Source organism: Haliotis asinina, chromosome 3 (genome assembly GCF_037392515.1).
Source record: "Haliotis asinina isolate JCU_RB_2024 chromosome 3, JCU_Hal_asi_v2, whole genome shotgun sequence".
NCBI classification, from domain to species: Eukaryota; Metazoa; Mollusca; class Gastropoda; order Lepetellida; family Haliotidae; genus Haliotis; species Haliotis asinina.
Window position 1 is genome coordinate 24,767,875 of NC_090282.1, and position 26,060 is coordinate 24,793,934.

The 26,060-nt window shown below is 36.8% G+C and overlaps 2 protein-coding genes across 4 annotated transcripts in view; one reads left to right on the top strand and one right to left on the bottom strand.

The window, feature by feature from the left end:
- LOC137277734 (T-complex protein 1 subunit gamma-like) overlaps positions 1-26,060 on the bottom strand; it is a 223,035-nt gene that overhangs the window by 145,419 nt on the left and 51,556 nt on the right. The window lies entirely within an intron of this gene.
- Positions 1-26,060, top strand: part of LOC137277725 (multiple C2 and transmembrane domain-containing protein 1-like) — a 172,392-nt gene that overhangs the window by 100,531 nt on the left and 45,801 nt on the right. For all 3 annotated transcript variants that reach the window (XM_067809618.1, XM_067809615.1, XM_067809617.1), the window contains 3 exons: positions 10,240-10,345; positions 17,765-17,987; positions 20,767-20,872. In XM_067809618.1, the coding sequence (XP_067665719.1) occupies positions 10,240-10,345; positions 17,765-17,987; positions 20,767-20,872 (435 nt within the window). The remainder of the gene's footprint in view (positions 1-10,239; positions 10,346-17,764; positions 17,988-20,766; positions 20,873-26,060) is intronic.

Genomic DNA, 26,060 nt, shown 5'->3' on the forward strand with positions numbered 1-26,060 from the left:
ATCTCCCATTCCAAGTCAGATGCTTAAGATTCAAAGGTCAGATGCAAGATTCCATATTTGGAGACCTCCCCTTGATTACTGGTAATTTTTTCCTTATTTGCTGTTTTTTTAGAGTGTATTATCATGTGTAATAAGTCTATGTCTTCATGTTGTGCTTATGGCATCACTGACGTTTTGTCATACATTACCTCCATTCAAGGATTTTCTGTAACTATATCTGGATGTTGTCTTGAACTTAATAATCTGCCATATTGTAAACCTGTGCGCAGCTTAATTTAGGTTCTCCATAAGATTCTGAAGTCACAGATGTAAGTACATGGATTTTAATCTGTTTAAAAAGGTGAATTAATGTTTACTAAATCAGGTATATTGTTACATTCAATACAGTTACTGTAAAATGGGTATATGCAGACATTGTGTGTGTACATGGGTCAGTGCAGCACCTGTCGGTGTTGGGACCAGTGATGATCAATAGTAGAATAGGTATTCAGCAACCCATGCTTGCCACAAAAGGCGACAATGCTTGTCGTGAGAGGCGACTTGCTGACGTGTCATCAGTTCCCAATTTTGCAGATTGATGCTCATGCTGTTGATCACAGGATTGCTCAGTTCAGATACAATTTTTTTTAGACCACCGTCATATTGCTGGAATGTTGCTGAGTGCAGCGTAAAATTAAACTGGCTCACTCACCGTTGTTGTTTATGTCTGTGTCTAAGACTATTTTTCCTATCCTGAAACAATGCTGGATTTATATAGCTTACCCCACTCAAATGTAATGTATGCCTGACCAGTTCTTGTGTTAGCCCTGTACTGCTGAGAGCCAGGCAGGGAAGCAAGTACCGTCTTTTAACATGGTCTGTAACAAGCAAAACCTGCCAGAGGCCTGAGTTTGATTCCTCGCCTTATTATACTACATGTATATCATTCCCATTTGCATAAGCTTCTGGTGTAATATGGCTGGAATTTGTGTTAAGTAGTGTAAAACCACTCACTTGATTTATCTCTAATAAATCTGTAAGTCCAAGCTATCCTCAGGCCATGAAGCTTTATGGAACTTAAACACTGCACACTGTATGCACCAACTGGTGTAATATATATGGTGTCTGTTGCCACCAAGTAACATGTAAATAACACTGGAGCCATGAATCTATTCTAATGTGTTGTCAATCTCATCATGATTAGTTTACAGATGGTTAAATATGAGAAAAACAGGTGATACTATGGCCTTTAGGTATAGAATCTGAATTTAGACAGATTGCAGTGTAGGATGCTGTCAATGAGATGCTCAGTTGCCCTATTTATTTCTTTTGCGTGCAGATTGTTTTTAATATTCATCATAAATAATAGGACATACAAAGTTGCTAAAATTGTATGATACTGATAATGGTGGAACAAAATGCCCAAAATAATAGAAGTCATACAGTTCAGAATATTTCATTGACAAAACATGACTTTATTAGCATTTCAAAATGGCAATACTTATTCTTTCTCAATACACCTGCTATCAAGGGTCTAAACAGTAAACAACACAGAACCTGTATTCTATCTCATATCAATCATACTTTCTGTATGGATTTGTTGACATTATGATGGTTAAATGTCAGACACCCTCCAATGAATAACATCACCTGTGACATCTTGCCCCAGAATGTATATCTTATTGATAACATACAACTCAGTCAACAAACAGTTTGTTACAAACAGTGACACGAGAAAGGTTGGACATTTTAAAATGACTTTATTGAGGAAAATGGAATTTTTAAGAAATGCATGATATAGAAACAATCACCTCACCTATTACAGTATAACTCAGTCAATTAAACAATACTGTCGAAAACAAAATATCCTGATACTTAAAAAAAATAAGATATCCACTTGTCTTTTTGCTGTGTTATTTCCTGAAAACTAAAAAACCTGATATAAATTCATGAAGCATCTTCAAAATTATTTTGTCATTGTAATTCAATGTGCATTTAATTCAAGATAATATTGAGAGTGGGCCATGATGCATGTGAACCAAAGGGCCCGGTTACATTAATACAAGATCTCTCTTCCAACTAATCCAAAACCTAAACCTTCTCTCACAGTCATCTGTGCTTCCATTACAAAAATGTCATGTAATGGTTTTGTACTATTTATACCGGTTGCAAGTTGATTTTTTATTCCTGTATGTTTACCATTATCTCAGAAAGATCCTTCTAGAATCTGGTGTTAAACATTGATGTTCTATTTCTGAGGAGATGAATATTTGTGACATGTGATGGCTGTGCAAACTCGGAATCAGAATACCCTGATACTTCCTCTGAAGATTTTTCATCTTTGAAAATATTTTGTATGGTCAAAAAAACATGGTTGCACGTTTCCAATTTGCATCTGTCACAGACTCACAAGCTTGCTGTTACGTCCATTGTTTGTGTCAACAGATCTGAAATGAGTTATTGTGATTCATCTCACTGCCATAAGTATCAGATGAACTCATTGATTTTTCATTCAGGTAAGCCCAAAGGGTGATATGAAATGTTTTGCTTGTTCAAATCCAATCACAGCATCCGTGAAGCAGACATCAAATATAATGATTGATCTATCCCCATCGGGGCAACCTCCGCCTGTATTGACACAGAGTGGTGCAAACATGGTCCTGTCTCACAGTGGTAATACTGTGAGACATGTGATGGCAGTTCTGTCCCTTGAGGTGGCAGGATCTGCTGATCATTTGTTTGAATCCACATTATTCCATATTATGATCCTTGAACTGAAAATCAGCCAGAATGTTGTAAGTGCTAGGTCCATTGATGAGGTTTTGAATCACAGATTTGATCATTGCTTATTTATTATGCTCACACTTGTGAGTTTTACAGAAGCACCTATGGAGATCTGGGTTAGAATTGGTCTTCAGCAATCAATGCTTGCTGAAAGAGTCAATTTGCTGGATCGGGGTGGTCAGGCTTGCAGACTTGGTAGATGCATGTCATTGTATGACACCTGCATAGAACAATTTACTGGTCCACACTCGATTATGTACAGACCACATTCAGCTGGAATATTGCTGAGTGTTATGACAGAAGCTCTGAATGTTGACAGTCTGTATACTATAAGCTTTGGGCTTATTTCTGCCATTAAGCTGATACTAAATAATAATAATGGAATACTGCTGACCCAGCTCTGTGACCAGGTCTAGTGTCTGACAGTGCATTAATACATACATACATGGCATTAGAAGTGACCTCTGTATTTTCACTTGTCTTTATGCATGTGAGTGAATGAGTTGGGTTTTACACAACTTTTACCAATATTCCAGCAAATTCATGTTTGGTGACGCCAGAAATGGATCACTTTCTGCATGTAAAGTATATGGTATGTTCTTATACTAGTGACTGTGTATCATGTTAAACCACACTTTTCAGTGTTTTATGATGTTCATCAAAGCCTGATTTATTTCCGTTCTTTTCCTTTTGGAATAAGACAGTGAAGTTGTGATATCCTGGTCAAGACATAGCTTAGATAATAATTTTCTCATTGAGATTCTGAATCAAGCCCAAATTCTTTTTGGAAATAATCAATCATGTTTAATGTAGATTTCTTATGTTATTTTGTAAGGGAATAATTATTGGGAAGAAATGCTTGTTGCCATAGTAACTGTTCTCATCACTCGTTGCAATTTACCGTTTCACAAGTTTCGAAAGTGCATAGCATTTAGGATTCCTTGTTTTGCTCCAAGAGAACTGAACTGTCAATAGCCTATGCATAATGAAATATAGAATTTGAATTGCTGATGCATGAAGAAATATTGCAACTTTGAAGTGTAGTATTCCATAAAATAATTTCAGATCAAAGGGTACCACTATCTCCCCACAAGAGCAGGTTCCCCTCTGTTGCTGTGTGATAAGCTCTCATATCTCTAGAGCTGCAGGGAGGGAGTGATGTCATTTATCGGACTTAAGTAGTATTTGTGAAATATTTCTGGCAGTTGAGCTATTTACTCAATCAGTGAATAACAGGGTGTGTTGGCTCAAGACAAATTCAGAAATTCCATAGTATATACCTATGTGTGTCAAAGTGGTTGTGGATGTATGTGATTTTTGGGGGCTGTGTTCTAAATCAGTGAAAGAATGGAATGATGTACTAGTGAGCCTGTGATCTGAAATTTGTTTAACAAAAATTTGATGTGGTCCTGAAAATTTTCTGAAATGTTTTTGGTTCTTTTTCCCCATGTTAATAAAATATTGTTGGGTTTGAAGATACTAATACAGCACATTTGAGAAGGTCACTTTAATATGAACAGATATAAACAGATTATTCTGTTTGCTTGTGTAGGGTGGGATATGAATAAACCATATCATTAAATATCAAAGTTATTTGTAGATATCAAAACATGGATGCCAAAATTGAACCTACTGTTATTTTTATTTTAAAACTTTTTTTACTTTTTTTATTTCAAAAATAGATAATGTATTTTGTTTACAAAAGCATGTAACTTTTGTTGCAAATGTAATGGTGTCTGGAAAACTTGGAAACCATTACTAAGGAAATGGTCTACATCCCTCACCAACAGCTGCTGACAAGATATCTGCCATACTGCAGTCTTTCCCAAGAAAATTATGTTTTGAAACAATGACTGAAGAAATAAAAAATACTGAAACGAATTAACTACTGATGCCTTCTCCATGAAAATGAAGTGGTCCATCCAGTAATTGATGGAGAAAATAAATATTAGAAATCCTGCTATAAACAATTGTAATGAAGTGGTAGAAACCACTAATTATAGCTTGTTAAACTTGTAGTTTGTGATACACGTTGCAGCTAAAAATACAGAAAGTTAAAAAAAAAATCAACAGTTTGTTGTTTCCATCAGTATGTTATATGTATGTTTTGTGGTGGTGTGGGTTTCAGTCTTGCCCAAAGATGTAATGTTGGATTTTTTGATCCTTGAACATCTAAGGTCAAGATGAACTGCTCCAACTGTAGACAGCTGAATGAACAGAGATGCAGGTTGTGAGCAGTCAGGCATGAAGTACAGTGTCTTTCAGTATGCATGAAAATGCAAAAAGTGTTTCCATGATCTATTCATAAGCTCTTGTCATTTGATTTTGTTAAGCTGTTTAATGTGTCCCTGAGTCTCATAATTTGTCTTGAATACTTTCTGTATGTGGGTAAACAGAGGCCTCATACAGGATATGAGGAGAGGCGATATTATGCAGTATCCTCAAACATATCTTGATATCCAACAGTGGACCATGGCTCAGGTGATCAAGACAGGTTGTCCTCAAACTCTGACATTATAGATTTGATTCTTATGTGAAATGTTTAATTTACCCATCATCTCACAGATCCATGAAAACCCCGGTTAGTCTCGAGCAACCCATACTTGTTGTAAAAGGCGACCAACGGGATCAAGTGGCCTAGCTCGCTGACCTAGTTGACCCATGTCATTGTGTCCCATTTGGCAGATTGATGCTCATGCTGTTGATGATAGGAGTGTCTGGTCCAGATCAAGGATTGTTTACAGACCACTGCCATATAGCTGAAATGTTGCTACATGCAGTGTTAAACAATCATCCAAACCATCACTGTGGTTGTCCAACATCCATGCATAACAGTATTATAGCTATGGTGGGCGTAGCTGCTGGCACTGCTCAGAAACCAGATTTTTTTTACAGAGAAATGTGCCAGTGAGGATGCTTTTGCAAGTCTGCTCCTGTTTTTCAAACTTCTCCGTAAAATTTTATTGCATTCAAATTAAGACCATTTCAGTTGCTCCTAATGACTGCAATTAGATCTCAGTATGTTGTGTTAGTTTGATTTTCCTCTACGTTATTTTCACCATGTTCATAAGGAGTCAATTAAATTCCAGTTCTTTTTGTTACATTGAATGCATGACGATGTGCTAGAGATCGATATGAAATTCACCATTTCATTTGTACTTCATCAATGCAAAGTAGAGTTTCTCGTACATCAAGCAGTTTAATTTGCATCACAGATGATTGATAAAGAACAGTTTAGTTTTATATAATATGCTTCTTTCATATGGTTGGAAAAAAACTCATGCAAAATATCCTTTCAAGTGGTAATTAAACATTGAAAAATGCATGCAATGTTGCAGGTTTTTTAAGTTTATGCTCAGCACTGTTTGATCACAAAGTAGAAAAGTCTCCTGGCTCCATGGCTCCATGGCTCCATGGCTGCAGGCTACAGACATGAATGGTGAACATGGAGACACAGTGGGGTATTCTCTTGCTCAGGATTAACTGCCTGACAGTTTGAAGTAAAAACTTGGTTGTCAACATTGTATGCATGACTCATGTTACTAAGTGTTTAAGTTTATGAAAAAGATTGGTGAGGCAGTCCCAAGATTACACAAGACCAGATCCATGAAAGATGGATGTTTTGTCATATTACTGTATCCTGTGGGGTACAATGTGCTGGTTTACTCCAAATTCAGAACATAAGAACCCCCGCTGCATTTCTGAAAAGTCAACTTATGGGCACTGCTGTACATATAGTTAGTGTGATGTCCAGAAAATGGTCTTTGATTTGTATGTAATCCTAGACTAATGCTAGAAAAGTGCCTATCTTTTAGGATCTCTCAGCAACCGGCAAAGTGTTATCCAGTATTTAATATCACACCTGCCACCATTCAAAAAGTCTTGTTGATATGGAGCTAGCCACAGCATGTATCAAGTTACTAAAACCAAGCAAGCTTTACTTCACTATTGAAACTGTGTCCACATGTTCATAAACCAACTGCAAGAGTAATATTTAACCCCATGGCGTAATGGATGGTGACAGGCAGTGATGTTCAGTGTGGCTGAGAAATTCAATGTGGCTGTGGAGGCTGGGTATATGTAATTTGCTTGATTTTGATGCTGTTTCAGCATTTGGCCAAGGTGTATATACTAACTAGGCATGTAGTTCCACTCACGCACTGATCATTGCACAGTTTGCCATAGCTCATGTAAACCACACTGAACATGTGACTGCCAAATGTGTAGCTTGGTTTGAAGATTTTGTCCAGTTTTGTAAACAGAAATAAAACTGAGGTTGTAGATGAGTTGGCAGATGCAACAATGATTTTGTTGTTTATATAGATACTGATTTTCAAGATGGAGTTTCATTTGGTCGGACATATGTAGCGTTGGTAAGCGTGTCACATACAGTGAGATGCAGGAAGTGCAGGGTCAAAGAAGACATCTGTACTCTAGCATTCCTGAGGTGCTGGTTTTATTTGATAACATATCCCAGTTGAATATCCAATGGCCGGCAGTCCATGACAATCAGGCTGCTGCTCAGCTTCTGTGAGCTATATTCTGATCCAGCTGGACACATTCTTGATAATGGGATCTGCTCTCTGTTTGTTTTGGGTTTAGATAGAAGCTCACAGTATCTTGAAGACTAATTTCCTAAAACTCGAACCTCTTTAGTGAGTATGCTTTACGAGTAAATTTTCATCTATGTCAATCACATCAGCAGATAAAGTAGAGACACATAGGTAGAAAATATGTAAACGATATTATATGAGTGCCTGTGTCGTATTATTTTTATGACACGAGTGCCTAAATGTTGGTATTTCCTGAGCAAGAGTGATGGATATACTGATATTTAGGCACAAATTTTGTAATCATAGTATGATATGGGCATGAATATAATATTCTATTTATTACCAAAGTCATCAAATTGAGGAAACTAGACCCAAATCTACTTTCAAACATAGGCAAGCTACCCGCCATCGCTGCATATGTAATGCAACATCATAGAAAAAATGTGACGTCATTGCATTGTTTATGATGTCATGTCACTATGACAAAGAGACATTTTACCTTTGTTTATGACATGAAAATCATGCATGCCGATATTTACCTGTTCATTGGTATTAAATATCCTATGTTACATTTTATTTATGAAAGTTTAAATAAATGAGTATGTTTTCTGCAAGTGACATCAGAAATGAGCCTCACACATAATGTTACCCATTGTATTTAAGCATGGGTCTTCAGATGATGATGCTGTGAGAGATCACTTTAATCACTAGGCTACCCATTGCCCCAGATCACATTGAAAGGCCATGAGATATTATTGTTATACTCAGTTGTAAAAATAAACAACAAAGAAGTCAACATAAAATTTAGCTTTGCAAGTCATTTGTTCTTGGAGGCGGAAGCCTTATCAGAGATCACTCCCTCAAGAACTTCATTTATCTCTCAGTTTCCTGTTTGTACTGATTTTGGTCAACAGTTCAATTACTGGTACTAGTCTAGATTCCCAAAGATAAGAAGAACCACATGCAATGTTTATTCATGAATTGAACATCTAAATTGGAAGTGCAAAAACATTGATTGTGCCAACAGGTGCCTGCCAGTTGTCGGAAGCAGGGTTCTCCCTGTTTGACAGGTCAACTGTTTGAATACAGAATATTGATGTTGCAGATACATTAAACAAATGTGTCTGAAACCAAAAAAAACACTTATTTTTCTCCTGGCTGTATAAACTCAGCACAGGATGATCCATGTTGATGATGTGTCAATAGATATGACATGAACAGATCCACATGGAGTGGGATTGTTCTGTTTGTAAATGGTAATCCACTGTCCTGTTTTAATAAGTTGTATTGATAGTTCTTGCAGATTTGTTTATTATTTGAGATGTGTCACATTAGGTTAAAGAATTTCTTTGATCAATATCTAAGTATAGACACTGTGGGTGTCTTTTTATTCAATATGTATATGCAGACACCATTGCTGTCTGTTTATTAAATATATAAATATAGAGACACCTTGGGTGTTATTCAATATGTAAATATAGACACCAAGGGGTTTCTTTATTCAATATGTAATATAGAGACACCTAGGGTGTCTCTTTATCTAGCATGTAAATATACACTCCTTGAGTCATGTTGATGGTGGCAAGAAAGTATGCACAGCATTTCATCAAAGCTTGTAAGTGGCTCACATTCTTATTTTCTCAAAGAGGATGATAAATATAATTTTCTAAATGATCAATAAGATTTATCAGTTTTCTGACTGGCTGATAAGATCTAATATTCACAGAACATCTGTTAAGATTTATATTTTCTGATAGGCTGATAAGGTCCCAGATTCACAGAGTGGCTGATAAGGTTTATATTTCCTGATTGGCATATAAGATGTCAGATTCACAGATTGACTAATAAAGTTGACATATTTTTGTTGATGTCTTGATTCTTGGTGGAAATAGATTTTCAGTAACCATAGAGATTTATTACATGCTACTAAAAGAACCAGGTATTTATTCTTGGTGACTTGCATGTTATCACTGTGTACCTCAGCTATGTCACTGTGACCTGTGAATAGATTAGCCCAGGGCAGACAAATCAGTATGGTAATGCATTTGACATCATGATGGATGGTCAGATCATCTACGACTGGTTGATTTTTTAAAATTGATCAGTTGTCCCCATGTTTTTCATTGTGAAGTTCAGTTGAAGTAGATATCATCTAATGAAAACAAGCAAATGCTTCAGCACTTTTAAAGAAAAACAACAAAAAACAATACAGGCTTTACTCTAAGGTACTGAGATGCATGTTGTCTTGTTTTTATGAAACAATCTCAAGGTTGAAATGGGGGGGACAAAATCCTGTGAGTTCAATTATGGAAAATTACGTTTGATTACGTGGTCCTCAGGACAATCCTTGTTTATTTCAGTTAATTGAAAGACCACTACAAACCAATGGTTGATGTTGATAAGCAATCCCCTGGTCCATTGTAGTTACCTATTACATAACTGGCTCACATGCTGGGGACCTATACTGTCAAACATGTGTGAGATTGATTACTGTAATTGTGTCCATCAGATACTCTCTCAGTGACATGTGTTCATTAAACTTCAAACTGGCATTAAATTCAACACATAAGGATACAGTCATGTTGATCTTGCAGCATGACATATTTCATATATCTGACTGAATTTTCTTTCTGGTGGTTTTTGCATGAACAATAACTGTTCTGGGCTTAGATTATTGAAGCTCTCATTGCACTAAGATCATCAGAAGTTAAAGTTAATGTATGGCACTTATGCTAGCTAGGAGAGCTTAAACAATCTAGGCGCAGAATTCTTTTCCAGGTACTGAAGTCCCATTTATTGTAATATACCCAGTCTGTCCAACTTTCTGTGCAGACGTAACCACCAAAAGCAGTGTGAATGTTTGCTATAATTTATGCTTGTATGTTTTGATTTCATGCAGTGTATCCTTGGTGGTCTGTTTCAGGAGCCAACTACACGTCAGCGTCATAATGTGTTCATGGAACATCCTTTCTTCATGTTAGAAGTACAGCTTGTGGAGGGGCGGGATCTTGTCATCAGGGACAGTTGTGGTGAGTCTCATATCAAAGTGACTGTATATAATCTAGCATGTCTTTTATGGCAGAGGTGAAAATGTTTCTTCCGAATGCTATGAATATATCCTTGATGGAATAGGATATATAATGTGACATAATATAAAAATATGTTCACTGTATATGATACTATTATATTATTCACAAACAAGGATAAATATGGTTCATGGAATAAGATGAATGCAATCTAAGATTCATGAAATATGATAAATATCATGAGATTGTTGGAAAAAATATCAAACATTTAGTAATGGAATATGCTAGAGAATATTAGATGTCGAAACATGTGTTTTTCACGCAAACAAAATAATATAACCATGCAAAAAATATTCTGTGCACATGTTTTGGATGCATAGATTCTGATTTACATGTACATAATTTTAAAAAGTACCTTAAAACCGCAACATATAGACAAACAATAAATTTTAACATGATTCAGGATTGTGCTAAAAAATATTTAGGATTTTATTTCAGCATGCACTCGTACAAAACCTAGCACGATCACTGATACTGTGATGAAAGCAGAAAAATGTTGTTACCAAGTTATGTGTTATATTTATCCAACACATGAACACTTTACTTTTGTTAATGTCTTTGCCAAGTATAGAATGCTTAAAATATCATGCAATATTTTTGAAAGGAAATCTACCAGTGTAATTTGTATTACATGTAAATAGTCACTTTCATGTCCATGTGCACTGAAATCATGTATAGTCACTTTTGTACTATTGGCTATGAGGTGTTGAATACAAATACACTACTTCTTCCATGATAGGAACAACTGAAAATTCATGGAATTTGATGATTTTACCATGGTAGTATTCATGGAATATGATATACTTTCACCATGGTAGTATTCATGGAATATGATACTTTTACCATGGTAGTATTCATGGTGTATGACACTTTTAACATCTTAATATTCATGGAATATAATACTTTTACCATGTAGACATTCGTGGAATATGATACCTTTACCATGGTAATATTCGTGGAATATGATACTTTTTCCATGGTAATATTCATGGAATATGATACTTTTTCCATGGTAATATTTATAGAATATAATACTTTTACCATTTAGACATTCGTGGAATATGATACTTTTACCATGGTAGTGTTCATGGAATATAATACTTTACCATGTGACCATGATGGAATATGATACTTTTCCATGGAAACATTCATGTAATATGCTGAACATAAGATTGAAAAGATACAAAGCAAAATTCTGGAAAAATAATATGGACTGTTTTCACTACAATATTTCTGAAATTACGTTCTGGACACTCCTAAAGCAAAAGCCTTCCTAATGATCTTTCGGTGACCTTAAGAATTGATCAAGCAGCTTTGCTTGGTAATTCTTGAGTGGAAGTGCATTATCTCTTTCATCAGCAAAGTTCAAGCGAGGGAGTGTCTTGGGTTTAACACCACTCTGCATTCCGAAATGTGCAAAAAACTGTCACGATACACTTTCTTCATCAATGTCTATGTTCTTTTGACCTGTTCAGTAAGTTATTTGTGAGTTTCATGGAAAGCATATGTGTGAGTGAGTATTGAAGAGGAACATAGTGTAGTGTGATCTAAAATGTGATAATCAGTTCATAATCAGTTATAAGGCAGTTATCACGCTTAGAGGGGACTGTTTCTTGAAGAAATACATTGTTATTTAAGAAACACATTGTATTGTGATCTAGTGTGTGATAATCAGTTCATAATCAGGACTAAGGTTATGATCTTGCTTAAAGGGGACAGTTGCTTTAAGAAACAGATTGTTCTGTGATTTAAGATACGATAATCATCAATATTGTAAGGATCAGGCTTAGATGGGACTTGAAGAAACACATTGTTCTGATATTTAAGATGTGACAATCAGTCAATAATCAGTAACAGGGTTATGGTCAATTAGAATAGACAGCTTCCTAAAGAAACACATTTTTCAATGATTTAAGATGCAACAATCACTTCATAATGATGTTCTTCAAAGAGCAATATCCGAATAGCACTAGTTGCCATGTAGACACAAGAAGCACTTGAAAGTTTTAGCGTGTCATCGCAGGCCAGATTTAGAACAAATGAAGTTCAGCTGGTTCCTTAGGATCAAACATCTCTCCAGTCTTAGCAGGGGGAAGTGTATGTTCTATTCAACCTGTTAAGTAATGTGTCATTTACGGACATTTTATGTCGTAATACATCCTTCTAATCAATCTTCCCTCTGAGATGTCACGTTGGAGGTACTGCCTCAGCACGGAAACTGAGGACTTTTATTGGGAAGCTGAGAAAGGCTAAGAATTTTTGTTGATAATAAGACTTTAATAGCTTCGAGCCAAGGCTTTATGGATTTTGTGGCTGCCAAGTGGATTTTCTTTGAAAGTGGAGCCCTCTTAGGGTTTGATTAGCAACTTTACAAAACTTTGGTTGTAGCCAGAAAGAAATCTGGGCCATCATCAAGGGTGATATGGATTTCAGTATTGGAGGCGGACAACATAGCAATCCCTGGTGCTATAGTAATGGAAAGTGTTATATCAAACAGAATTTCTACTCATAGTGGCAATATCAAAACAAGGGAATTAAGTAACCTTAACTTAAGTTTCAGGTACAGTATTGACCTGATATTGTTCAGAAATTATCAAATAAGCAATTCCATTTAACAGATTTACCTACCTGAACTAGAAATGAAAGAAAGGGGAGATATGCATTCTAGTGTTTCACATTTAGATTTGTACATGACAGTTCAGAGTGAAAGTAATAATAATGCTGCATTTTGCGCCTAGAATCCAACATGATGTTTCTCTCTGGCATTACATTATTACCCTGATGGAATTGTACTTGTACTGATGGTATTGTACTTGTACTATGTGTTTGTGAATTCTTGTCTTGCCTGTGTATGTGTTAGTGATGGGTTATGCCAGTAGACAGGATATACTCGCATTTTCACCAGATCCATGAAGGTCCCGGGGTAGAATAGGCCTTCAGCAACCCATGCTTGCCCTAAAAGGCGACTGTGTTTGTTGTAAGAGGTGACGAACGGGATTGGGTGGTCAGACTCGCTGACTTGGTTGACACATGTCATTGGTTCCCAATTGTGCAGATCGATGCTCATGTTGTTGATCACTGGATTGTGTGGTCCAGACTCGATTATTTACAGACCGCTGCCATATAGCTGGAATATTCCTGAGTGTGGCGTAAAACTAAACTCACTCACTCACTTACATTTTCACAAATACCTACTGTCATCATTGTTCGATAGCGATTGAGAAGCACCTGTTCATTTGATTGTCAGCATCTTACAATGCCCTCTACTGGAGGAGAATTATATTATTGAGCACTTGATACTTTCATTTATTGTTTCTATGAACACAGTGATATGATGCATCATTGATGTCTGTTTTACCTCAACTGCTGATAATCATATTATCAGTTTAAATGTATTGTGTAAAATTGTATTATTAATGATTTTCTTGGGAAACAACTTTTCCCTTGGGAAGTTGATTCAGTGATTCAAAATTATTTGCTGCGATATTGGTTTTCAAAATATGAGAGACAGGTCAGTTCTCTAATTAGAACTTCTACAATTAGACACAGCCTTGAAGATACTGACATTTAACATAGGACATAGGATTGAAATGGGAATCGATTAAGAATAGGCACTGCTTCAAGTGATCTGCTATGTTTCAGTGACAGGCTTGTTTAAAGGTCATCACCCTCATGGCAGAATAGTTTTGAAGAGAAGAGTTTTGTTTTCAGTATTATAGATGCCAGATTTCCTCTAGTCATATTTCAATTTGGGTATAGTTTCAGTTACAATACAGCAGGCACGATTAATCTTAATGTGGCCATGATTATTGGTGGACTGGAGGCCAAAATTGTTTTTCTGACTTGAAGTTTGACTTGCAAATTAGGAAATGTTATGCCCTGTTGCAGCATTTTTACAGTAAATCTGATTGCTGCATTATCTCATAAAGTTGTGTGTTTAATCAGTAATTAAATGGCTGCTCTAAGTTATGCTTTACAGTTTACCCATTAAGTGGTGACAGTAATAGAATGGTTGCCTTATCACATGTTTAAGTGATGATCGTGTTATGCAACTTAGTGGTAACAGTAATAGAATTGTTGTCATAGCTTATGTCGAAGTGATGATTGTGTTATGTATCTAAGTGGTGACTGTAGACAGTAATAGAATGGTTATCATAGCTGTTAAGTGATGGTTGTGTCGTGTATCTAAGTGGTGACTGTAGACAGTAATAGAATGGTTATCATAGCTGTTAAGTGATGATAGTGTCGTGTATCTAAGTGGTGACTGTAGACAGTAATAGAATGGTTATTATAGCTGTTAAGTGATGATTGTGTTGTGTATCTAAGTGGTGACTGTAGACAGTAGTAGAATGGTTGCAATAGCGTGTAATTAAGTGATGATTGTGTTATCTCTGTGGCAGTGCTGTAGCCAAAGACCCAGGTTTGATTCCCCACATGGTTACAATATGTGAAGCTCATTTCTTGCGCCCCTACAGTAATATTGCTGGAACATCGCTAAAAGCGGCATAAAACCATACCCACTCACTCACTCACTCACTGTTATCATCTCAGTGGTGACTGTAGACTGCTAGCATTGTTATGTTATGGCTGATTTGAATAATAGTTTTCACAACACATTACAATGCAGTGAATGTTGTGTAGATTGTTACTGGTAAATGCATTGCCATCTCTAGGCCTTGCTCACCTTGTGTTGTGGCTGTCACCAATGACATGAGTAAGCAGGTCAGTTAGTATTGATGTTTGATGATCTGCAGCTTGTCGAAATCCATCCAGCCAACTTCCTAAAGACTGTGTACCATTCCTACTTGGAGGAACCACCTTGTCCTTAAGGACTTCAAGATCTGGTGGAGCGTTTTATAGATTTGATGAACTGTAAATAGATTATTGACCTGACACTGAAGAAGGTTATGTCTGTTCCATGTCAGTTTGGGAAGCAACCCTTCATTTCAGAATGAGCAGAATTCGTAGGGTGGTCCAGTCAGTCAAAGCCTGCATATTGATTTTGTGTAAGCTGATGTCTCTGCATCACCCCATTTGCATGTTTTATCTCATAAGAAAATGTCCATTCACAACTGATTTATAGAAGGCAGTTCACATTAAGTTTTACACAATTAAGTTCCATAGTCTCTAGAAATGCATTTCTTGAAAGTGATGAATATTTGAGTAAGATAGACACTGTGAAACATTGATTTTCCAATGATGGTTGCAGCATTCATCAAAACTGTCTAGAATGTTGAAAATACATGTATTTTTTCAAGGTTGCCAGCTCGTCACCATAACACTGAAGTAATGCATCCATTAGGTCATTCTCTCTCTAGCATATGCAAATAACATCAAAATATATATTCATGTAATGTTTTATGTCATGTTTTATGTCATTCTTACTTGAGTCATGCTTGTAAACTGAGTACACTACCATGCAAAATAAACACCCTGTTGATTTTGACTTGGCATAAAATTCATCAGAAAAGAGTTTTCATGACATCAAAATGTAATATCAATACACATACCACCTGGAAAATGGTCAAATGTAATACATATTTTCTGAGAAAGTGTAATCCCAAATATAACAAATGTTAAAAATTATATATCCTACTCTAGTATGATTAAGAGGACCTCTTTTTGGACAGTACTATACTTTGGTGCAGTTTCCATTCTGTGATATATCCCATAGTGATGCTACACTATTTGAATAGGGTTCCTGTGAATGACAGGAACCAACAAAAGGACAGCACTCTCTCTATAACCTGTAGAGATGCTACCATTACCATTATGGCATGGCACTGACTCTAGATCAATACTTTGTTTGCTTTAGCTCTTTATGATGTTACATTGATGAAACAGTAGAGAAAGAACACAAAGAAGTGACTATCACAAAGACAAGGGCTTCAGCTTTAATGGGTAGGTCAAACATCACCAATCTAGATTAATTGTAGAACTATCTTCGTGTTTACACTAAAACATACAGTCATCAGTGAGTGACTTTGATGTTAATGCCACTTTGATCAGTAATGTCACTCAGTGCCAGCTTATGCCTGGAGGTAAGCCAGATGACTTCACCACTTTGGTAAAAATCCACCACTCATGGTGCAAAGAAACAATCAGGGCAGCTTTGAGAGGAATTTAGAAGTGATACACATAAAAAAGAGAATTTTTAGTGTAAGCTTATATAATTTTTAAGAACATAGTTTTAGTCTTTTCAGAGTATATTTTTACTCCTTCATCATGGTTTTAGTCCATGGCCATTGGTTTCTGGAACAATTAAGGCATGTAAGTCTTCACAGCAAATAATGGCATCTTGGACAACCAGACTTTGCTATGTCCTGAAACAGAAAGTAGTGAGGAGTTTTCAAGGTGTTCATGCTTCAGAATGTTTAAAACTGCAAGTTGTATGGATGAGTGAGTGAGTCTAGTTTTACACAGTTTTTAGCAATATTCAAGTAATATCATGGCAAGGACCACAGACATGGGCTTCACATATTGCACCCGTGTGAGAAATCGAACCTGGGTCTTTGGCATGATGAGCAAATACTGTACCCACTTAGCTCCCTCATCGTCCACAATCTGTATGAGATTTGAAGTTTTATTCATTTTTAGGGGCAAGTGAGAACCTCATGTGGATTCTTTTTCCAGATTTGGTCTCAGATAACGCTGCACTAAGTTGATCATCATTCCCACACTTTAGCATTACCCTGTGATCGTCGTATCTTTAGGCTGTTGTGTACAGTGTTGCCATGCTGTTCGGAAGTAAACTTTGAAAAATGTTGTTGCTAGTTAAACAATGGATTGATTGGCACTTTCAGGCACTGGTTTTCCATTATGAAATAATGTGAATTATGGTGATTTTGACATTAAACAACATACGCTCACTATGATATAGAAAGGTCGATTCCATCAGTATTTGACTCATCAACACTCTAACACTGCTGAAACCAAAAATGATCCATGACATGATTCATTAACCAAAATATGTCATCACTACTGTTATGCAGTTGTTTCATGTCAGGGGATATCAGTGCAGTTCACTCTTGACAACGGAACCTTGAACACATTCTTGGTGATTGAATGAGTGAGTTTAGTTTTACACCACACTCAGCAATATTCCAGCCATATAGCAGCGGTCTGTAAATAATCGAGTCAGGGCCAGACAATCCAGTGAAGATCAGCATGAGCATCGATCTGTGCAATTGGAAACTGATGACGTGTCAACCATGTCAGCAAGTCTGACCACCTGATCCTCTCAGTTGCCTCTTACAACAAGCATAGTCGATTTTTGTGGCAACTTGATGATTGAGCACCTGCCTCACCTACTTGTCCTTTCATCACCTGAATTATTTGCTAAAGTGTTCCTGTGTTTTGCAGGTACAAGTGACCCTTACGTGAAGTTCAAGGTCGGAGGAAAACAAGTGTTCAAAAGTCGGACTGTCTTTAAGAATCTGAACCCAAAATGGGATGAGAGGTTTTCTGTTGCAATTGAAGACATTTACAAACCAGTGCAGATCAAGGTGTTTGACTATGATCGAGGGATGCATGACGACCCTATGGGTGGCACAGAAATTGAGCTGACAACGCTGGAACTCAACAAGTAAGTTGATCATATCAGGGTTTCTATAAACCAGTGTGATGAACTTGGTTGCATGATGTGATAAATATGCAAATGAGGTACAGGTACTACTTTTAAGTTCATTTCGGTTTGATGTCTCCTTTCTCAATGAACTATCTAATTCTCTGCAAACACTTACATGGCGGTTTCTTATGTGTCAGAGAACATGGTGACAAACACAGCTCTATACAGAATAGAATAGAACATAGTAGAACAGAATGACGTTTTATTGCCTTTTCAGGATATTTGTGTTTACATAGTTTATTTGCTGTATGTTAAACTGCTTCGTTCACAAAGTACGTTCATGCTTAGTTTCTATGGCTACGTCATTTGGTGAAATTACATCCTACATCCCTTATTTTCAAGAGTAACCTTGTCTGATAAAGACTTTATTACCATTTATGCATTTTAAATATCATATATTAAGAATGAAAAGTATGTATGGCATTCTCTTATCTCTTGCATTATACAGCCTTATACCCAAATATATGGTAATAAGGATTACTGGTGCCCTGGCTGGTTTCTCTCTGGTGGGGTATAAGCTTTTGGGACATAATGTGAATCATTGAAGCTGACACAACTGGGTTAAGTACTCTCTGGTGCCATGGGATTAGCTGTTAGCTTGTTAATTACTATCATTATTACATGTTTAGACATGAAGATATAGGCAAATATATCCCTTTCAGTCCCACTGAAGTCTTCTGTCCAGTGAATGGTTTGGCAAAGGAAACTGGAGAAAGGGCTATATCACAATGCGCTGTATAGAAGTGAACCATTGAGTCCCTTTGCACCACTCGCATAGACAAATCCCCACACTTATTCCCCACTTGTACCCAAAAGACTTATTCTCTGTCTGTGAAATCAACTGAAAATGACCTAATGTGATTGGCTGGGGAGAAGACAAAAGAAACAATATACAGCAAGTTTGGCATCTCGTAGTGTAAAGAAGTTTGTGTCAACGTGTGTGTCCAATTTTGTTACATGTTTTTGTCATATAAAACATAATAAGTTAGAGTTGTAAACTGGGCTTTAAGGCTACTTTGAACAAGAATGAAGATAATTTTATGCATATACATCTTCTTTATTCTGTGAAAGGTGACATTTTGACATCGGTTTTGTTGACATTGTTAAGACATTCTTCGTCACCTAAGTTTGAAGAGTTTCCAGTTATGTAACTACAATGCAGTGTTAATGTGAGAGAAAGGCTCAAAGTGATGCAGGTGTCAGACTTTTACCACTTTGAGGAAACCAATGAGTCCAGGCAGAAATATTCTGCATCATCCACACAAACCGGGATTCAAACCCACAATCAAACTCATGCCCAAGGAATGCGCAACTGTGGACAGCAGATTGTCTTAAGGTCTCAAAGACTTGGCCAGTGTGAGAAAGCATATAAAGTTACCATATGAAAGAGAACTTCCTTATGTCATGGAGTTGGTGGGGTATCCTAGTGGTTAAAGCATTCACCTGGGTTTGATTCCCCACAGGGGCACGATATATGAAGCCCATTTCTGGTGTCCCCCACCATGACATTGCTGGAACATTGTTGCAAGCAGTGTAAAATCATATCCACTCATGTTATGTCCTGTCATCCATCTGCTGTGAATCCATCAAACATGACAAATAGACTTAATTTTTCAATTTCAAAGTCTCAGTGGATACAGTACTGCAACTTCGGCTGAGTACTTGGAAATGAAACAGTGGCATTATGACCTTATTGTGATGGCAAGGCAGATTCCACAACAGATACTCAGAACCAGCAAGGTGTCTATAGAGATGAAGAGAAGTAAATTTCCACACATCATCACCTTTATTCACGTGTGAGTCTCTCTCAGACACACTCAGCCTTGTTTGGCAGAGTTTACCTGTGGATGGGGAGCCAGCTAAGTTTGGTTCATTAGCATATAGTTCATCAGTTGTGGCATCTGTTCCACTGCATATGTTCACTCTGTGTGGCTAACTGTTATGACTGCATCTTCCATAAAGGTAGACAGACACATTGCAGAGCATGCCATGATTGTAAAGTATTAGGAGTCATGGCTGGTCCTGTCTAATGCACAGCTATTTGCTGTACAGAATTGTGTCCCTTTGATGTCCAGCAATCCAAAGGTTATGGTTCAAATCTCAGTTCATATTACGTTTCTAGGTTCCATAGCACCATGTAGTCTCTTATACACAGATTACACCAGAGTGGTACATGTATACGACCTGCATCAGTGTAGACTTTCCTCCTGCATCAAGCTGACATGCTGTGATGTAACTGAATTAAAATAGCATCAAACCAGGCTTAGTGTTGGTATGAAAACCCAGCCCTCTGAATGATAAAGAGTTTGGAATGTTGTATAACTATGGGGAGAGGAGCAGATTGCTTGATAGTTGGTCTCATGTGATGTACAGCTATACTCCCAGTTTTGGAGGGCCCTGAAGTTCTTTAACCAAATTCCACATTTTTATTAGCAGTATAACTGTTCACCACTTCTATATTTACCTTCTCTGCCAGTGTTACCATAGAGTAATTCAGGTTTTGAGTAAGATTACTTGTATTTCAACATGTGGCCTGCCATTACTAGATCCTGTTTAATGGTTGTAGCATGGTATTTTCATTTCAATCTGGGCAAGTTCCTTTCCTGAAAGTTACATGCCCTCCCTGTGGTCATGTTTTGGTTAAAGTTGGGTGCATTCCTTTCCGGTGGTGTATGTGAGTTTTAGTGGGGTATTTTCCAGTGGTAACTTTCTTACTGTGTGTCCTCTGTGCCTGCAGATGTACCGAGCTGCGTCTCAAGCTGTCGGACAGCAAGACCGACTATATGGGATACCTCATCCTCAACTGTACCCTGATTCCCAAAACTCAGGAGGACAAGGAAATGGTAAGTTCAAGCTTCATATTGTGGAAAGAACATTAAAATTAAAAAATATGTTGCAAATACAGATAATTCTAACACAGTGAAGTATTAGTTATGCTTGATTCAAAAGTCTGAAATGGTGCACTATTGCTTATGACAATTGCTAACATCTGAAATGGTGAACTAGTGGTAATGACAATTGCTAACATCTGAATTGGTGAACTATTGCTTTGGACCCATTCTAACATCTGAAATGGTGAACTATTGGTTATGACAATTTCTAACATCTGAAATGGTGAACTATTGCTTATGACAATTTCTTCCATGTGATAGAGTTAAAGATTGGTTTTGACCAATTCAAATGTCAGATGTGATGAAAAATTGGTTATGACCAGTTTTGACATGTGATATGGTGAACTATTGGTTGTTACCAATTTCCAAGTATAATGTAATGAAATATTCCTATGTCTATTGTTGTAGAATAACATTTATAACAAACCAAAATTTCCAGTACTTGGAAATATGTGTTAAAACAAATCTCATAGTCTTGTACAGTGAAGTGTGTGTTATAACAAGAACTAGGATATGTATCACCAAAGCATGTTAAGACAAGTTGCAATTTGTGTGAACAACACATACAGGTATCATGGTATTTGTAGAATTGGTTATTAGTGGATATATCTGAAAGTTCACCAGTCTGGAAACATTGATCCTCTGGCACAAACATCGTGAATGTTTCATGCATACAAAGGCCATTAGCCTTTTCGCTGGATTTGTCCTTCTGGAAACAGTGAATCAGATTAACTTCATTATTAGTTCAACGGTATGGAGACGTAAATTATTGGCTGGTATTCAGAAAGTACGTAAATCACATGGCAAAGACATGATTCTCAGTTTATGCAGGAATTTGTGCGACTAGAGATGCTCAAGGTACCATGTTTGTACAGTGCTCATATACAGCATGGTCAGGTGGGGTTAGCACAGAGTATCTATTCATCATGGTGTTGCGTAATGTCAGTGCTCTGTAAACAGGTTGTTGCTTCACTCCTCAGTGTGAGTTGAAGAGGTATTCAAGGTTAGTCCACTTACAAAGCTATCTTCATCATGTGGCTGCTTGTACATGTGGGGACAAATGCTGGTTTCATAACAATACCTGCAGAGACATCATCTGATAACATTGATCAGGCACTGGGAAATCTTCCTCATTTCAAATCATATATATTCTATGGATAATATAGGATAATGAACGGTATTAATAATACCATATCCGTCCTGCTGTTATTCATGGCTACAATTTCCTGACATGTTTTAATACCAATCTGTGATCTTTCAAACATTTTTTTTGGAAAATGGTTGTTTTGAAATAGTGGGTGATAGTTCTTCATATTGCTCAAAAGGTAACTTTTCATGGGATTGTTCGGTCAGATTTACAATATAAGTTGCATACTGTAGTAAAAATACAGACAAATACGTTTTCCATGAATGTATGCTTTTTCACTGAATGTAAATTTTAAGGAAAGTGAGCGAGTACATTTAGATTGAAATGGAGACTCCATGAGATTGAACTATGTCAAACCAATTCCTGCTTCATATAGAACATAAGCATAAACTAGTGCTAATTCTCTGAGAGTATAAAATATTGATAGAAACCAATAACTCTATTTAAACAGAAAAGGAGCAATAGTGATATAGGACAACCCAAACCTAAAGAATATCTAGACTTGCCTGATGTAAAACTATTGCATAGACTAGAAAATTAATATACTGCTGAAGATACTAGTTAGAATTAGTCTTCAGCAACACATGCTTATTGACTCCGGAACAACATACTGGCACACAGCACGATAAACTGACATCCCAGTCTGGGTGGCAGCAAATACTTGTTGCAAGCTAACAGGATCATACTGTCGTCTTGCCTTAGCAGGAGAATTGATTTTCTCTTAGCTTTGCGACAATCCTGAAAAAATATTATTTTTTAAATTGAAATTATTATTTCAAAAATTATTTCTTTTTAAAATATTTGAATAAAAAAAGAAAAGAATATTTCTGAAAATGTAATATGTTGAAATTATTTCATTTTCATTGCAATGTTATTTTATATTTCATATATTGTTTGATGTTTTACTTTAGGCATGATTTCAACCATATTTCAATGCAAAATATGATGTTAAATAATTAGAGAATATGAATAAATAATTATGTGTACAAGAGTACAGTAAAATTCTTTCTTAATTTCTTTGTTGTTTGAGTGTGCAAATTCGCTTTCATTGATCAGGGATCAAATTACATTTTCTTTCCTTAGTTGTATTACAACTTTTGCCATCCACCGGTAGATTAATATAGCTCCTAACATCACTTCCGTTACCTTATATGGCATTAATAAGATGCAGGTGACCTAGTTCAGATCAAGTGGGAATGGTCATAAACGACACATAGATATTATTGCAAGTATTTCATGGATGGAGTTGAAACAGATTCCAAAAGATTCCAGAACTGAATGTTAACATTTCTCCTGGATAATACTTACGAAGATTTCATACATCATGCTTGTTTTCCAAAATGTAAACAAGTGACTGACATCTGACTGCCAATTTACATATGCAAATGACCGCTAGGAGGCGGAAAACCAGACATACCATTTACCGCGATAACATGAATGCCATAATACGAGGTCCGAGTATACCGCTGAAGATCCTAGTTAGAATTAGTCTTCAGCAACACATGCTTATTGTGAGAGGCGACTAACAAAATTGGATAGTCAGACTTGCTGAATTTATTGACACTTGTCATAATAATCCAGTTTTGTAGATTAATTCTCATGCTGTTGATCACTGGATTGTCTGGTCCAGACTCAGTGTATGCAGACTGCCACCATATAGCTGGAATGTTGTTGAAGGTAGAATTATGATAGAAAGAACTGACACTATTGAAACTGAAACCTAGCAAAACTGGTATGGGAGACTAAGCACCTGAACTAGAGGAAAACACAGACTGACGTTCAGGGATTTTGCATTACAGATAAGGCTTGGTGGAATGTTGTTGACTGAGACTGAGAGGGAGACTAAGCTAAGTATTACAGTGAGGGCTTCAGTGGAGGTGAAAAAAAATATGGTCTTGAGACAATACGGCTGGCTAGTCCCAGGGGTGTATGAGGATTTACACCAGTCGTTTCCTAAAGACAAAAAGAAGTCAGGGAAAAACTACTCCATGGCCAGCTTGATTGATGTCTCAAGACATCCACTCTTATACATATGCTTGAAGTCTTACAAGACATTAAACATGGACAAAAAGGACTTGAACTTTTCTTTCATAGTGGAATTTTCAGTGTATTTAATGATGGAATATAGAAAAATATTGTGTCATGAAAAGTGAATAAATATGTTGTTATATGTCAGTTTAATAATGATACAACGTGTATGCCCAGAAATATGTCTGACTGAATTCTAAATGCAAAGCAAACAAGTGCGAAACCAAAATGAAATATTACACAATTGACACTTGTGGCAATACACAATAAAGTGTTTGTACAATATTCAACAGTCGTACAGTTTCAGTGGCAGTGTAGTATATAGTGGCAATGGTACCATCAGTAAAGTGGCAGTGTAGTATATAGTGGCAATGGTACCATCAGTAAAGTGGCAGTGTAGTATATAGTGGCAATGGTACCATCAGTAAAGTGGCAGTGTAGTATATAGTGGCAATGGTACCATCAGTAAAGTGGCAGTGATAATTCACTCATCAGCAGTAAGTATAGACTAATGCTTAGTCTCTGAATATATATTATTTTGATAGAGACAAACAGACCTATCTATTGAAAAGGAACCCAAGGCAGACCAGAAAAATCTAGACTTGCTTCAACTAGAGCTGGAACAACTTGGCTGTAGGGAAAATAATATGGTTCAGGGACTGTGAGACAGTTTTTCCCATCCAAAACAGTACATGTGTTTAGTAACTTGACCTTGAGGGAACTGATGCTTGTAGAATCTTGCCCAGTGTGTCACCTTGAAATCACTAGAGTCATACCTTAGTACATGTAGTACCTATTCTGTTTCCCTGATGAGAGAATGTAGACAATATGTTGAACAGGAGTCGTCTCAAGTGTAGAATGATTTATCAAGTCTTCATTGCCTCACCTCAAGAAATTAAGGATCCATTTAGATTTGTTTGTAGTGACATATTTGTTAATGTATTTACAATTAAGCCAACTTTATTTCTAGGACAAAGTTCCAGTCTAAGTTGTTCCTCTGTCCAGTGCTTGCTGCTAAATTGGGAAAATGGAGTGGTCAGACTCATATGTCACAGGCAATGAGAATTATAAGATATGTAATAAATATATGAAAAGACTTTTGTTGGATCTCATAGACTTTCATAGTCACATAAATAATTCAGTACTGGATCTTCTGGTGTTCCTCCACTTTTGAGACTTTATTTTACAATATCAAGGTTCATAACATTCCTCCCTCTAGTAAATTACATCAGGAATCACTTTGGAACTGATCACAACCAAGTCTAACTGATTTCACAAGTCTGAGAACATCATCCAGACACAGGATTTGGGTCTTGACCCCTGGGTTGACTGGTCTTTGAATCTGCCAGAGTCACTGTCCATCTCTCGTGAAAACTCGTCTCAGAAGTGGAGGAACACCAGAAGATCCAGCTGAACAATTTTCGTATTGTCTGCTTCTGGATTCTTATTGTCTTGGTAAGACGTGTTGTGTCACCTTGACAGGCTGGCATTCAAACCACTGTTGGACCCTTGAAGAGCATACACAGGAGATGAAAATAATGTTCCCATGTAGTGTGTCATGGAGGACAGAAAGTTGATTCGACAGTGAGGACTTGCAGCGAAAATCCTATCTGTGTAGAATAACTCGTAAATGTACCATCCTGACTCCATCACCCTCCATAAATTGCCTCTCCAACCATGATACAGAGTGTTTCACTTGTCAGTGACAATATATATGCACAGAAATATATTTTTTGGTCAATGTTGCAGGGGAATCGACCAATACAAGCACATTTTAAACAAAGGAAACCAAGGCAACACGACCAGGAAGTGGTGTATAATTGAGAAATTGGCTTATCATGAGAGGCAACTACCTCAGTTCTTTTAGTGACGTTATATCTTGATGACATCAGATGCTCATAATTTCTGTCACTGTTTTGCCTGTTCTGGGGGTAACAAACTGTTATGTTATAGCTTGAAGATTGC